Source organism: Dama dama, chromosome 9 (assembly GCF_033118175.1).
Source record: "Dama dama isolate Ldn47 chromosome 9, ASM3311817v1, whole genome shotgun sequence".
Lineage (NCBI taxonomy): Eukaryota > Metazoa > Chordata > Mammalia > Artiodactyla > Cervidae > Dama > Dama dama.
The window spans coordinates 71,380,001-71,394,743 of NC_083689.1; the positions used below are offsets into that span (position 1 = coordinate 71,380,001).

The window sequence follows — 14,743 nt, forward strand, 5'->3', positions numbered from 1 at the left end:
GGAGCCTCTGTGTGAATTTGTGAATTGAGTCAGTAGATCATTGGCAGCAGAAAAAAGCCCCCAAATCTGTTTTAGTCCTTGTCCTTGACGGCCTAGAGGAGAGATAGGAATTGTAGGCACTAACTGGAACCTTTTCCATTTCCACGTCCAAACTTAAGAGCCAAGAGTAAAATGTTGGAGAAATCACGTGAGGTTAAAAAGAAGAAAAGATTGAAAACTAAGGTAGGGTGCAGAGAAAAAGGAAAGACCAATGAGAAACAGCAAAATAATCCAAAAGTGGATAATTGAGCTTTTATTTTAAAAGTTGGTTAACAAGTTTGAATGGCATACATGCCCACTGGAGACTGAACAAAACCATTTTGTTGAATTACTAAGTAAAACTACAGAGCAAAATTTTCTGTAAGAGTTTGAGGATTTAAAAATATGTCTACTAAATCTGAAAGTGATCACCAACTTAAAGAGAACATGACAAAATGTTTTCTAAACAAAATTTAAGTCAGGATGGTATTATAAAAGCAAATAGCTTTCCAACAATGTATATGTACACTTCAGTAACAATGTAATGAACCAGGCATTGAAAAAAACAAGTTTATAGGAAAAAATGAAAAAAGCACATGAAAACTAAACTGATTAGCATGGTGAGCATCATACTAAGAAAGTGTCAAAGAGACTGCATATTGGCAAGACATTTTCTAATGTCAAAATGAAAACCATGTAAAATAGTTAAAGTTGACTACTTAAGTCTCTGAATAATACATATAGCATGAAAAACAACTTATAAAAGAAGCTATGCAGATACACAGGACACTGAATTCTATCTCTCATGCAAATGCTGTAATTAGTTCACTCTGAAGTCTAAAACTTTTTCAATTGTCTAAATGCATCTAATTATATATTGCACTGATTTAAAAAAGGACTACTAGCAAGTAGAATGAGGAAACGAGTGGCAAATAGCTATTTCGGCTAAAAACCACATTGATCTGCTAAAGCCACCCTGAAAAATCTAGAGTATCTATTGAATATGTGGGTAAAAAATTAAAAGACTTCTTACTTCCCTAAACAAGAACTCCAAAACATATTTATGTGATTTATTTAAGAGAAACATTTTTGCCAATTCAAGAACTGACTTGTATGTGATATCAGACATAAAATGAATTTTTCTGCCATTAGAAACATTAGCCTATTAAGTGCAGTACTTTTTCTTTAATGGCAAGAAAAGCAGAGGAGCAAAAGAGTGAAGATATTTTGTAGATACTCACAAAGTAAGAAATAGAAGATTTTTACATGTTTACAATGAAGAATCAAGAGATCTCAGTGAAATTTAAATATAAAAAACAGCTATGGTTGTGGGTGGTTAAAGAGTTCCAATATGCAGCTGCTAAGGATACAAAGCACTAGCCAGTCCCTTACACAAAATGGCAAGGGACTGTCAGCACTCAGGAGACAGAAGGAGTCCAAAGAACATACTGTGAAACAAAGTTCTTACTTTCTGTATCTGTTTCAAGCACCTACCTAGTGACCTATTTTAGGAAAACTATATTATACATTAAAAATAAACATGAGAGATGAATGTTCCAGCTGTCCTTAAATACATTAAGAACATATATGTGACAGGCCTAGATGAAAAATTGATAGTATTGTTACCTTTTTCTACATCAAATTAACACAGTGCTTAATTAAGGAAGGGAATTAAGGATGGACTAACTTGCAGCTCTATTTTTAACCAAAAATATAACTAAACTGGTTTCAAATTAGCAGAATGAATCTCCTGATCAAACTTCTTTTTAATGCTCTAAATGGTTAAGTTAGCGGAATCCATTTCTTCTTAGAATGTGAACTCCAAGAGGAAAGGACATATATCTATTTTATTCTTTGTATGTCAACTCAAAGTTTGGTCATTCAATAATGCTTAATGATTAAAATAATATTCTTGAACCACAAAAGTAAAAAAATAGATTCACAGGATCCAAAGGAAACAAAATGAATATTACATATGTCTTAGTATCACATATATTCAAAATAGCACTTTTGTCTTCTGTGATTCTTAAAATATACCCAAGAAGCTAAACTGATGTTCAGGTGCTAATCTGTCTTTGATACTCACTGTATCTGAATCCTCCAACACTGTCTGAGGAAACCCCAACATATTTGTCTTTGTTCTTCTTGGCTTTCTTTCGCTCTTCACGAAGCCTGTCATCATCCTGGGCAAATTCAACCAATTCTTTCACTTTCTGGCGAATATTTATACCTTGATCCTTGCCATGCTCATCTGTGAGGATGGTAAGGGAGAAACAAAACCTTAAGAATTCAGTTAATATGTATTAAACTTTTTAACACACACACAAAGACATGAAAATTTCAACATAACAAACCACCTTCAATATTTTTAAATTAATAAAAAGAAGCAAACTGTGTTACTGAATTTTGTCATTTCCTCATCAAATCCTAAGTCTTGAGATGCAATTCTGGCTTATAAGAGGTTGCAGAAATGAACTAAAAAGGACCACAGATAATGGTGCTATGCAAAATCAATTAAAGATCCATTAAAAAGGATTACTAACAATAACCATGCAAAAATGGACTAATATCCAAAAATGTTATTCTCTCTTTCTATAGTATTTTAACAAAACAAAATCTACATTTTAATGACTGAAAAGCACCTAAATGCCTTCCTCTCCCCAATACAAGTTTGGAAACACTAATTACCAGGATTTAGTATAGCTGAAAAACTGAAATTTTAAAATGCTTTCAACTGGGGTACACTACAAAATGAAATGTGGTTCATTCTGTGTCCTCTTTCACATTCAGAACACACTCTGGCTCTGCTGCCTTTGCACAGTAAATATTATTTGGTGGGAGGAAAAAAACCCCAGCTTCAAACAGATGTGTGTGTTTTGGAGCTCTAACCTTTTCTTCCCATATGATTAAAGCTATTCCTTTATGGACACCACAGGGGACCAGTCTCCAGTGCATATTTTAATATAAACCCGAACACTCATGTTGTGTTGGTTCTGTTGTTATTAGCCAGTCTTTTCTGCAAGTTCTTGTCTTCACTAATTAATACTCTAGGGCCCCACGTCTTGGATTCTGCACTCGTCACACAACCAGCAACAGTCACATTCTAATTAGAGCAGAGAAGCTTCTAAGCTGGTTCAGGTGACTGACAACTCCAACTACTGTTTTAATTTGCTTATACGGTTTTTCTATTGCTCACCTACAAAGTGGTAATTTTCCAGGGATCGCAAATCATAAATGTGTTCTCTGGCACTTGTAACAACACGCTCTGATCCATTCCTTATGAGGTAAGCTAGGAGCAGCAATGACTGTAAAAATACAAAGCACCAAATGATTTAACGAAATAAATTCTGGTAGAGCTCTGGTAAATAGCTTAAAAAAAAAAATACTAACAGCAAATAAATAATCTGTGTGTGTGTGTGTGTGTGTGTGTGTGTGTGTGTGTGTGGCAGAGGGGGAGAGGGCATTCTTTACCATACATTAGACTTTAAGTACATTTAAAACCTCATATTTTCAATTCAGAGTTCCTCTTACACCAAGTATTAATAAATAATTATAAACTGTCCACTGGATACATGTGTCAAAAGATTTAAAAAATCAGATGTTAGGAAATATCTGAATGTATGATATAAATGAACACTAAGCTTTCAGAAAGCTGATTCAGTTTTACTGTTAGAAACATTAGTTTTAAGAAAATAATTATTTGGTAATTATATGATCTCATAGCACTTTTCCAGATAAAATTTAACTTGGGAGGTTTGTGATGTGACTTTTGTTTAAAAAACTTGCTGCCAACAAATCTGAGAAAAAAGCATTAAGAACTTCTTTTGAGGTGATGAAAAATGTTCTGATTTAGACAGTAGTAACAATGCACAACTTTGTGAATGCACTAAAAATCACTGAATTATGAATTCTGAACTTTGGAACAAACCTCACATAAAGATGATTAAACCTACAAAAATCTAGTTAGGCTGGAGAATTGAGGGACAAAAAACCCTTATCTGACCAGGAATTTATTCTCTAAATAAGTAGTTTACTCTAGAATTATTAAAACAAAACCCTCTAATTATAAAAAATTTATTTATAGGAATTTAAACTATTTCATCACTACTACTGTACAAGCTAAAGAAATGACAATGTTTTCAGAAACAAACAACATCAAAAACATGGAACTAAATAAAGCCACTAATTTTTAACGCTGAAAGCCAGAAATGTTGCTTTTAAAGTTTCATATATGAATATTATAATGATATTTTGGAAAGCATAAAAAACTTTCCAAGCAGCAAGAAAATATAGTGGAGGTGGAAGAACCGATTACTATCTTGTTTAGAATTCTACACTATATGATGAGATCAGAATTAAATGAAAGGAATCTAACAGAAGAGTACATATCTGCAAGTCTTAAAATGTTAGAATATTAAAGATTTAGAATTTATTATATTTAAAAATAACACATTTCTGGTGCACAATACTGTAATACTACTGGAAAATTTTTATGTACAGATGATAAATGATATTAGAGGGTGGTTTTTTTATCTTAAATGCTCAAACACTAAACATAGATACTACAATAGATTCATTACTTTTGATATGCACAAATATATGAACAGCTGTTTATGGTGACTAAAAAACACAACTCAAATACCAAATCAATTTTTTATCTGTTTCAGAATATTCTATTCTAGGATTCAATGTCCATCATAATCACTTATGTATGTACACTTTAAAATTTCATGTGTTTTACATGTCAAGTAATAAATACAGACTAATACCCATACCTTATAAACTCTTCTCCAATTTTTTTTGTTGTCTTTTAACATTCGTGACCAAAGCATGTTCATAAGTTCTGGAAATTGTTCATACATAAAGGTAGCCCTGAAAAAAGAATAGTTTTCCTCAAGAGTTTGTAGTATGTTGATTTTGACAGTAGATGGCAGGCTTGTTCTAAGTTACTGTATTTTCCTAAAGAGCTTCAAAAAATAAGGTTAATTCAAAAAAAATTTAGATATGGTACCTTAAAAACGTCTATTTTATATAGTATATAGCATGTTAAATCCCACTAATTAATATCATATTTCATAAGCCCTTCATTCAGTGGCATAGTCAGCCAGATGTTTATCAGGAAAAAATTTTCCTAGTTTTAAGTCATTTTATATGCATTTGTCAAAATTTTACATACTTAAGCTACAGAAAGTCTCTAAACTTCATTGAAAAGGAAAAATTTTGTTTTAGTTTATTGAGCTAATATTTAGGAGGAATGGATCCTCATATAAAATTTTCTGCACTGATACCTGAATGATTTATATGCAAAATTTATTATATCTGGCAGTTGAACAGTTTAAAACTGAAAGCAAATTTCACATTTCTGGGTAAAGATAGTTGCATTCTTTCTGCACTGCTGAGTCAAATTATCACTTACTTGGCAATCTCTCCCATGAGTTGCCCAGAAGGTCCCCAAGGATCGTCATTTGTTGCTTCTCGAACCTTAGACTCGATCTCTGAATAATTCATAACCACATTGGTGCTGAAGACAAAAAAAACGCGCGCACATACGCACAAAGATTAGCATCAAAACTGAGAAACACATGAAAACTTAATAATGACACTACTGGATGTCCTAATGAGATACCTCTACGGGGTGGGAAAGAAAACATCTTTTGTGCACAAGCTACCCTTAGGACACTATATAACACATTTAAGTCATCTTTAGGAAGATTTTACTATTCCATTAGCCTTCAAGAATATAAATGAGAGATTACATTAGAGCTGGCATAAGTCCACTAGAAAATGGCTTTAGGTCAAATTAAAAAGGAAATTGAACATGCTAAAGTCTATTATAAAACTAACTTGTCAGTTTGCTGACCAGACCTGGTTTACATTCAGTCTTAGGTTCCCTGTTTATAGAAATTCTTTAAGTTACTGAGCAAAATTATATAGAAGCTGAATGTTATTTATACCGTATTTAAATTAAAACACAATAAAAAATCAAACATAACACTAAAGATGTCTAGAATCACTATGAATTTTAACTGTAATCCTTGCCTTTTTTCATTTACTGTACCACATACATTTTCTATGTCACTATACTATGTCACTGTAACCACTACTTTTAATGGCTGCATAATATTCCATCAGAAGATTGTATGACAATGTATTTAACTTTCACTTAAGACTTCATCAGTGGTCCAAAACATGTTCTAGGAGTCAGAGAGATCTGACTACAATTACTTTGTGATCTTTAGCAAAATTGTTTTACTTCTATTATTGTTTCCTTAAACGTAAAGATGGGAATAAAGGAATACTATTTACTACCTCAAAGAGTAACATATCAAATGGTATACCACGGTACAGTGTCTAGCAAATATCCCCTATTGGAATTTTAAAATATTAAGTAATATTTTTATAAGAAAGAACTAATGTTGAAAAAATCTTACAATTAAGATATGAACCAGGCAAAACATCTGGGTTAAAAAAGAATTTCTCATGCTTATATGGATTTAAGAATTCAAAGACATTCTGAGGAATAAATACTTTAAGAATGTGACATACTGTAGTAGTGCTCATTTGACACAGAGAGCTCCAATTATTACAGAAAAAAATTGTTTTAAGAGATGCCTGTGAATTTGGTAATTCAAATCATCCACTTAAAATTGAGTTTTAGCAATAGTCAAAAAGTGAGAATTTGCTAACTGTTACGGGCTTCCCTGGTGGCTCAGATGGTAAAGAAGCTGCCTGTGATGCAGGAGACGCTAGTTCGGTCCCTGGGTTGGGAAGATTCCCTGGAGAAGGGAATGGCTACCCACTCCAGTATTCCTGCCTTGGAGAAACGATTCCCATGACAGAGGGGCCTGGTGGGCTACAGTCCACGGGGTCACAAAGAGTCAGACACGACTGAACAACTAAACATGATGTGATGATGACATTAGTTATATCTACCCCACTTTTGTTATATGGTTTTTCAGTTATCAAACAAGTTCTGTTTTAAGTAAGGGAGGTTTGTTAATATCTGGCACTCAAATCTCTCGCATGTAAACTTCAAATTTATTACAAATACTTCATTAATAAACAGTTCGAATCTTAAAGGAACCATTATGCATAAATAACTTGCCAAATCAGAACTAATCTGGCTTCTAGGTTTACATTCAGAATTCAGTTCTATTAAGGTAGAAAAGTGAAATTGTAGTACTTTCTTTCAAATCTTAGAGAAAGCTACACTGGTTTGATAACATAAATACAAATTATTTCCCTAGCACTAAAATAAATCCATGGTCTCTATTGCCTCTTTAAAGTTTAAGACTATTAATGAATGGATTTTTATAAAAACCCAGTAATCATTCTGTTGGCAATTTTATGTATAAATATAAAGAGATAACTTTTTTCCTAATTTTTGCTAACAGTGGAACCAAAATAAAATCACGGCAGCCAATGGCATATCTGCAATTTAAGCTGACACAAAATAACAGATTTCAAAATGCTTTGTTTATCTTACTGGTTGAAGAATGCATGGGTTAGGCAGTTAACAGTGTCAAAATGCAGTGTGGGAATGAACAACAGCAATTAGGATTATAATTCATTCAAGCATTTCATGACCAAGAAAGCACTTGAAATTGTTTGCACTGTTTAATTTGTTGAAGAACGAGATGAAAAGAGTTAATCTCTAGTCCATGTACATGAAATATTTTTACAAGAGCCTTCATAAATGCTGCAGCTTTCAGAACACTACTTTCCTTGTTCAAGTTACAAAAGCCCATGGGTCAAATGAGAAAGGTCCTGTTTCCCTAACCCTTCACAAGATCCTTAACTGAAGGCCTGTGTGTTTGAGCGCTGTGTGTTTAAGAGGAAGAGGTGGCAGAGAGCCAATAGCTTAAGAATCTCCTATTTCCTTGGTTGGAAAAACAATGGGAACTATGTAAAAGGACAACTTGCCATTAGAACACACTCACAATATAAAATGGCAACAATATGGAAAAATATGGCAACAATAGTAACAAAAGGTAACAAAGTTAGAAAACTCCATGAAAAGTTATCAGGTTCTGTTTTGAAACCATTTTCCAATGAAAACCATTGCTTTCCAGAAACTGAAACCACTCAGGATGAGATCTAATAGCATCAGGAATTTCAAAATGAAGTATTTTAAAGCTGCACTTAATTCAGGAACAAAGGTAAACTAAAACAAAACAACACTGTATAGTTTGACCTTATTCCAGGATATTTAAAAATAATTATTTCTAAAAAAGTAAAAATAGCATTTTGATCCTTCCCGTCCCATGTTTTCTATTGCCCCCAATCCACACCCTGCCCATAATTCTAGTGACCTTTTTAAGAAAGGAGAATAACTCCCCGCTTTCTCCCATAAATGAAAAGTTAAAAAAAAAAAAAAAAAAAAATCATGTCCAGATGTGAAAGGAAAACACAGCTAGCTTAATTCCTAAAACTTCTTATGACTGACACAAATGTTTTAAGAATGGATAATTCAGACACTAGAGGGGGATCTCTCATCAGTTTTTTAAAACACAGAAAATTCAGACAAAGGTTGAGGATCCGCTCTGCAAACAAAATTATAGGAAATTACCAGGGAATGACCAGAGTGAAGAACATATGCTGCTGCTCATGTGCTGAAGATTTTTACCTTAAAGCAATACAGAACTACTGCTTTTTGTAAGGATAAAACCCACAACTGCAATCAAACCACTTATACACTTTCACATTTGCTCCTTATAACATCCCAGCAACAGATGATACAAGACTGACTACCAGTCCCCAAGTGGAGTACTTAACTCTGAACAACCCAGCACTACACTCAATCACTGGATTTTCAATGCCAACTACTAAAAGTTGCACCCTCAAGTCCTCTACATACACTTCTATGACTATATGAACACAGTCAATATTCAATTAAGGTCTGATTATTCAATTTGTAAATAACTGTTCATTTTGGCCCTCCTCTTTATTCCCCATTTTCTGCTTATTTCACTGGTCACTACTGATAAAATACCACGTTATTTTATTTGGTAATAGTTTTGGTCCAGGTTTTAGAGGCAAAATTGGTTGAAAGTAAAAGCTAAAATGGAGTTTTGACCTATAAATGGTCAATGATTTTTCTAATATCCTTAAAAATAATCAGTAAAATAACAGACAAGAAAAAACTTGGTCTTATGCTATTTTTTTCCTGCCAAAAATTCAAGAATATTCTTTGCTAAAACAAAACTACAAACCAAGAGAAAAGGTAAAGTTTAGGTATAATCCAGTCCTAACTGCTAACAAAGGATAATGAAAATTGAAACCGATTTCGTAAAAAAAGTCTTTTTCCTAGCCTGCTTGTTAATTTTGCATTTAAAAAAAAAATGAAATCAAATGGGTCCATATTTTTAATAGTTTCTTTTTGTTTCAAAGTTATCATAAAGACTATTCATTCTGAGTTCAGGAGAAAATATTTAGCAGTACTTCCTATTAGACGGTTTTCAATTTGTGTTTTTTCATACGAACATCCACACTTACAGACACAAGAGAGTCAGAAAACAGAGGCAAGAGACAAGAGACAAACACAGCATTCAAAGTAATGGTTTTAAATAATGGTTCTTTTTCCTTCAAACTGTTTTCTTTTTCCTGTATTTTCCAAAATTTCCCCCATGAATATTATATTGTAAGAAAGGGGAAAGTATTAAAACGCCATTAAGAATACAAATGAGTACTCTATCATCATTAGTAACATTTTAACTATTAATAGGCAAATAAGCATCATGGTAGATCAAATGAGTATTATTTATACTTCCAATGTCCGACTGAGCGACTGAACTGAACTGAACTCAACTGAATGTCTTATCATTATCAGGCTAATAAGTGCAGTCAACTAGTAACTAGACATATGTGTGTATAAATACTAAAATATGTTTACCAAATGCTACCTGGGTAAAACCACAGGGATCAACTTAGGTACCTAATATTGAAATTAACTTGCTTAAAAAAACACTGTATTAGGGAAGAATGATTCTAGACATTAAAATCTATATTTAAAAGTGACTTCTCAATCTTAATGCCACAGATTTCAGAATATACTTTTATGATATAGGTAAAATTATCATGCTCCCTCTAAAATATTAATCTTTTAAAAACTTATTAAAAACAATAACACACCCTTATAAAATAAACACTGAAAAAAGACAGTTGTCTCGGGTAACAAAGTTACTTAAGCCAGGAAAATCTGTTCCTTTTTAAAAATGTTTCTAACCAAAATAGCAGGGAAATAATTTTAAGAATACTTGCTCTGAAAGCTAGATAATGGACCATGTGACATTATTTTTCATCAGGGGATGGATGATGGTCTTCACTACATTACCCTTATTTGCAAGCTGAACAATTATAGGTTCAATACTCGTATTTTAAAACCAAGTTAGATGTTACTACAGTAACATCAAATTTATGGTCTCAAATGGTATCAAATTTATGGTCAATAACCAAGAAGTCTAGTACTCCTAAATTCAACAAATACATAACTTTCATTTTTATCAAAAAATCTTAATGTATAGAGGGGAGGTGGGAAAATTGGGTCATCTGCTTGGCTGGGTATTTGCTACCCATTTAAAAAAAAAAAAAAAGAAAGCCCTTTCTGAATCTGAAAATGAAACACAAAGCATGGATAATGTCCTAAAGCAAGTAATGGTTCAGTACAGGAATTAATGCTGCTAAAGCCAATGTTATCATGTTTGATTACATAACATCTTAATTATAAAATAGCTACAATGCTAAAACAAAGAAAAAAACTACAGTTCTCCCTCCATAGCATAAGAAAACTAGTAAATTAACTATTGAAAACTACAGCAGAAACAAAATAACAAACCCAATGCTTGCCACTTTCTCTTCAGCGCTGCCATTACTAGCAAAAGTCCCTCTATCAAAAAATAATTTAAAAATTTGAGAGAGGAGGAAAGAAAAAATATTTAATAGCATCTCCTTAGTAGAGAAGTTTAAATAAACTTACACTCAGGATGAAATGACTAGTAAATAGCAATAGATGTCCAAACTGTTAGGGTTTCGAATTCTAATTAAATGTAGCCCATTTTCTATTATGCCATAATGCTGTAGAATCAGAGAATTAATAATATCACCTAAGCTAAACGTCTACTAGTTAATATAGTTTATATGTATGATGACATCACAAGTTATGCTACAAAAAGAACTAAATGCTGAATTAATATTTTAAAAAATATATTCTTGGTCATGGAAATTACATTTCCTTTGGTTTTACTAAAATTAAATACAAACTAACCAGTTGAAAAGGAGGAAACCAATGTACTCCTCTCTTAAACATACATATTCTTAAAAGCAATGTAAAGAAAACATCAGTTTAAATAGGAAATAACTGAGATTGAAGACATCTAAAATCTGAGGCTCTCTTAACCAGGCTTCCGCAGTAACAAGATTTCAGAAAAGAATAACCAAGCTACTTTAAAAAAAATTACCTTATATCAATCCACTTCCACTTATAAGTAAGTATGTACTGACAGTATGCTCATGTGCATATTATTTATGACCACTTATTTACACAGAGGACTGTGCTGATTATGTACCTTCTGTTTTCCTTTTCACTTTTCAAGAGAAGAATGTTAAAATGCTAAAATATTTAACCTGCTAGTTTTAAAAGTAATCAACAAGAATAAGAGGCACTGAAATATTGTATCTCATTCTTTGGCTCTCTCAGTCAAGAAACATTAAAACCAAATAAATATTAAATAGCAATTTACCAGGTTTTATTGAGGGAGGAAGGGAGTCCCATAATCATTTTTAAAGCTTCTAACTTTAAAAATAATTCTGGATACTTAAAGATCAAGTTATGAAGATCATATAATAGCCAGATACTGAATACATTTTAAAAATATGGCACAGGCAGAAAAACTAAGCCCAAAACTCAAGCAGCCTGCCTACATGACATTAAAACCACAGAAATTGTATTAATGTTCAAAAACACCATATTAATTATTTTCTCTCCACATATTACTAGGTGATAGAAAAATTGTTGTTCAGCCGCTCAGTCATGTTGTGAGCCCATGGACTGCAGCATGCCAGGCTTCCTTGTCCTTCACTATCTCCCAGAGCTTGCTCAAACTCATGTCCATTGAGTCAGTGATGCCATCCAACCATCTCATCCTCTGTCTTCTCCTTCTCCTCCCACCTTCAATCTTTCTCGGCATCGCGGTCTTTTCCAATGAGTCAGTTCTTCGCATCAGGTGGCCAAAGTATTGGAGTTTCAGCTTCAACATCAGTTCCTCCAATGAACATTCAGGATTGATTTCCTGTAGGACTTATGGTTTGATCTCCTTGCAGTCCAAGGGACTCTCAAGAGTCTTTTCAACACCACAGTTCAAAAGCATCAATTCTTTGGTGCTCAGCCTTCTTTATGGCCCAACTCTCACATCCATACATGACTACTAGAAAAACCATAGCTTTGACTAGACGGACCTTTGTTGGCAAAGAAGTATCTCTGGCTTTTTAAAATGCTGTCAAGGTTTGTCATAGTTGTTTTTCCAAGGAGCAAGCATCTTTTAATTTCATGGCTGCAGTCACCATCTGCAGTGATTTTGGAGCCCGAGAAAATTAAGTTTCCATCGTTTCCCCATCTAATTGCCATGAAGTGATGGGGCCAGATGCCATTATCTTCGTTTTTTGAATACTGAGTCTTAATAGAAAAGTACCCCTGATATACTTTTAAAAATTCTGTTTTAAGTTTTAAGAAAATTAAGGACTATATACTTTTTAATCAAAAGCTATTATTACATCAACCCTACTACCAAATTCTTTGATGCATTCTGAGTGATGCTGGCCTTCAATTTCAATAACAGTTCAGACCAGTACTATTATGGGGCTGGAAAACTGAACTACAGAATTTTCATCACCTGTGGTGTTTTCCTATTACTGAACACTAATAGATACAGCTCAATATTCTTGTAATCTTAACTCAAAATTTTATACTGCATTTGTACTATGTACAGATAAAGTGGAAGGATAAATTCTACAAATATTTTCTATAGAAGTATTTTTCATTGCAGTGGTGGCGCGGGGGTGGGGAGGAGGGCGGGGAGTAGAATGAACAGAAAACAAACGAAGCATTACTTTGAAGGTAGAAGAAGCTATAGGAATAAACCCCTAACACTGTTGAAAGATAAACTGAAGACCTTTGTGTATAAAAATGCAGACTCTTGACAATCTCCCAAATTCAATCAAGAATTAAAGCATTCTCTGTATATTATACTTCCTCAATACAAGATAACCAATATTTAAATTAACCAAATTATATTTCTTAGGTAAGCAACTTTTGCATGGCAGAACATGTTCCATAAATTTCTACTGATTCCATATAGATTTGATTGTGTCATCAATCCAAGGTGCCACCAAACCCAATGCATTCCTCTTTAATATGTATAAAACTTCTATTTCCTGTCTGTGAATTTTATAAGGCTCTGCCACATTCAATACCAGTACTAAACACAAGCTTTCTGTGAGTCGTTTTTCACAAAAAAGCTAAGGTGTTACCACAGCCCGAGAGCTGGAACACAACAAATCTACGCTGCAAGATGAATACCAGTGACTGACTTAGCTAAGTGACTAGTTTCCACACATGCAAGTCAGATTTGGATTGTAACAAAATTAAACATAATTTCCTGTTAACAAATCCTCTTTAAGAAGAGTTTAAAAACTCAAAACTCTGAACAGAAAAATCTATCAAGACTCTACTGTACTTTAGAAAGAACGGTCACAACAGTAGGAAATGTAATGCAAAAAAAATTAATCTAACAACTTTTATCAGCAACTGATACTAACCAATTTATAACGTACTTTCTCTTTTAATCTCTAAAAGCACCCATTACAGATTTTCAGTATTCCAAATGATATCTTTATCTAAAGATTACAGGCTCAAAACCAGCACTCCAAAGCCATACAATTTCACAATGTGTATTAAAAAAATAACTTGGTTCCTTGCTTTGGTAAATTTACTGAACATTCCATGAAAATTTCCAGTATTGATTCAGTATCAGTTTGCATAAGCCAAAACGAACCAGACCCACATCTAATATTTCTGAGATTTCTGATTTTTTCATCATTTAAGTGTAAAGTGGTCCTAACATGTACTAGTAGAAATAATAAATCTTACTAATTTCCTCCCCCCACAAAAGAAAAACACAGAAAAATCATTATTCTATGGTTTATGCAGAATTCAAGGTCAGGAAAGGGCAAAGTCATTAAAGAAGCCAACATTCCAAATTTAGTTTCAAATAGCAAACTTTGTACCAGACTAGAATGTATAAATAAATTGATCACTGGAAAGATAAAAACTTAACAGAAGCAGTAACTAAAATACCTCATTTTATACGAAAGATCATTAAATATTTATAGTCCAACATAAAGTCTTTTGGGAAACACATTAGAAACCACATATAATTTTATTTCAATGCCTCAAAAAAATATAGGAATTGATCCAAAAAAAAAAAACACCTTAAATTGGGAATTGGGATGGTAGTTGGATTTCTGCTCCTTGAGAGTCTGTCATTTAATTCTTTTTTCCAAAATGTACCACCTCTTCATCACTACTAGTGTGATAAACTGGCAACTTTTCAAGGAAGTAGTTTGGTAATGTATGTAACAGATGTGCAAACGAAAACTATATGGATCAGATAAGTCAAGAAAAACATCCTGATGTCCACAACTAAATTATGACCTGTAGGAGGAAGAAACT

At 33.0% G+C, this 14,743-nt stretch overlaps 1 protein-coding gene across 2 annotated transcripts in view; it reads right to left on the bottom strand.

The window, feature by feature from the left end:
- The window catches only part of CLINT1 (clathrin interactor 1), a 56,729-nt gene that overhangs the window by 21,629 nt on the left and 20,357 nt on the right, over positions 1 to 14,743 (bottom strand). For both annotated transcript variants that reach the window (XM_061151846.1, XM_061151845.1), the window contains exons 2-5: positions 5,435 to 5,539; positions 4,794 to 4,890; positions 3,215 to 3,323; positions 2,105 to 2,269 (exon numbers count right to left, since the gene is read on the bottom strand). In XM_061151846.1, the coding sequence (XP_061007829.1) occupies positions 2,105 to 2,269; positions 3,215 to 3,323; positions 4,794 to 4,890; positions 5,435 to 5,539 (476 nt within the window). The remainder of the gene's footprint in view (positions 1 to 2,104; positions 2,270 to 3,214; positions 3,324 to 4,793; positions 4,891 to 5,434; positions 5,540 to 14,743) is intronic.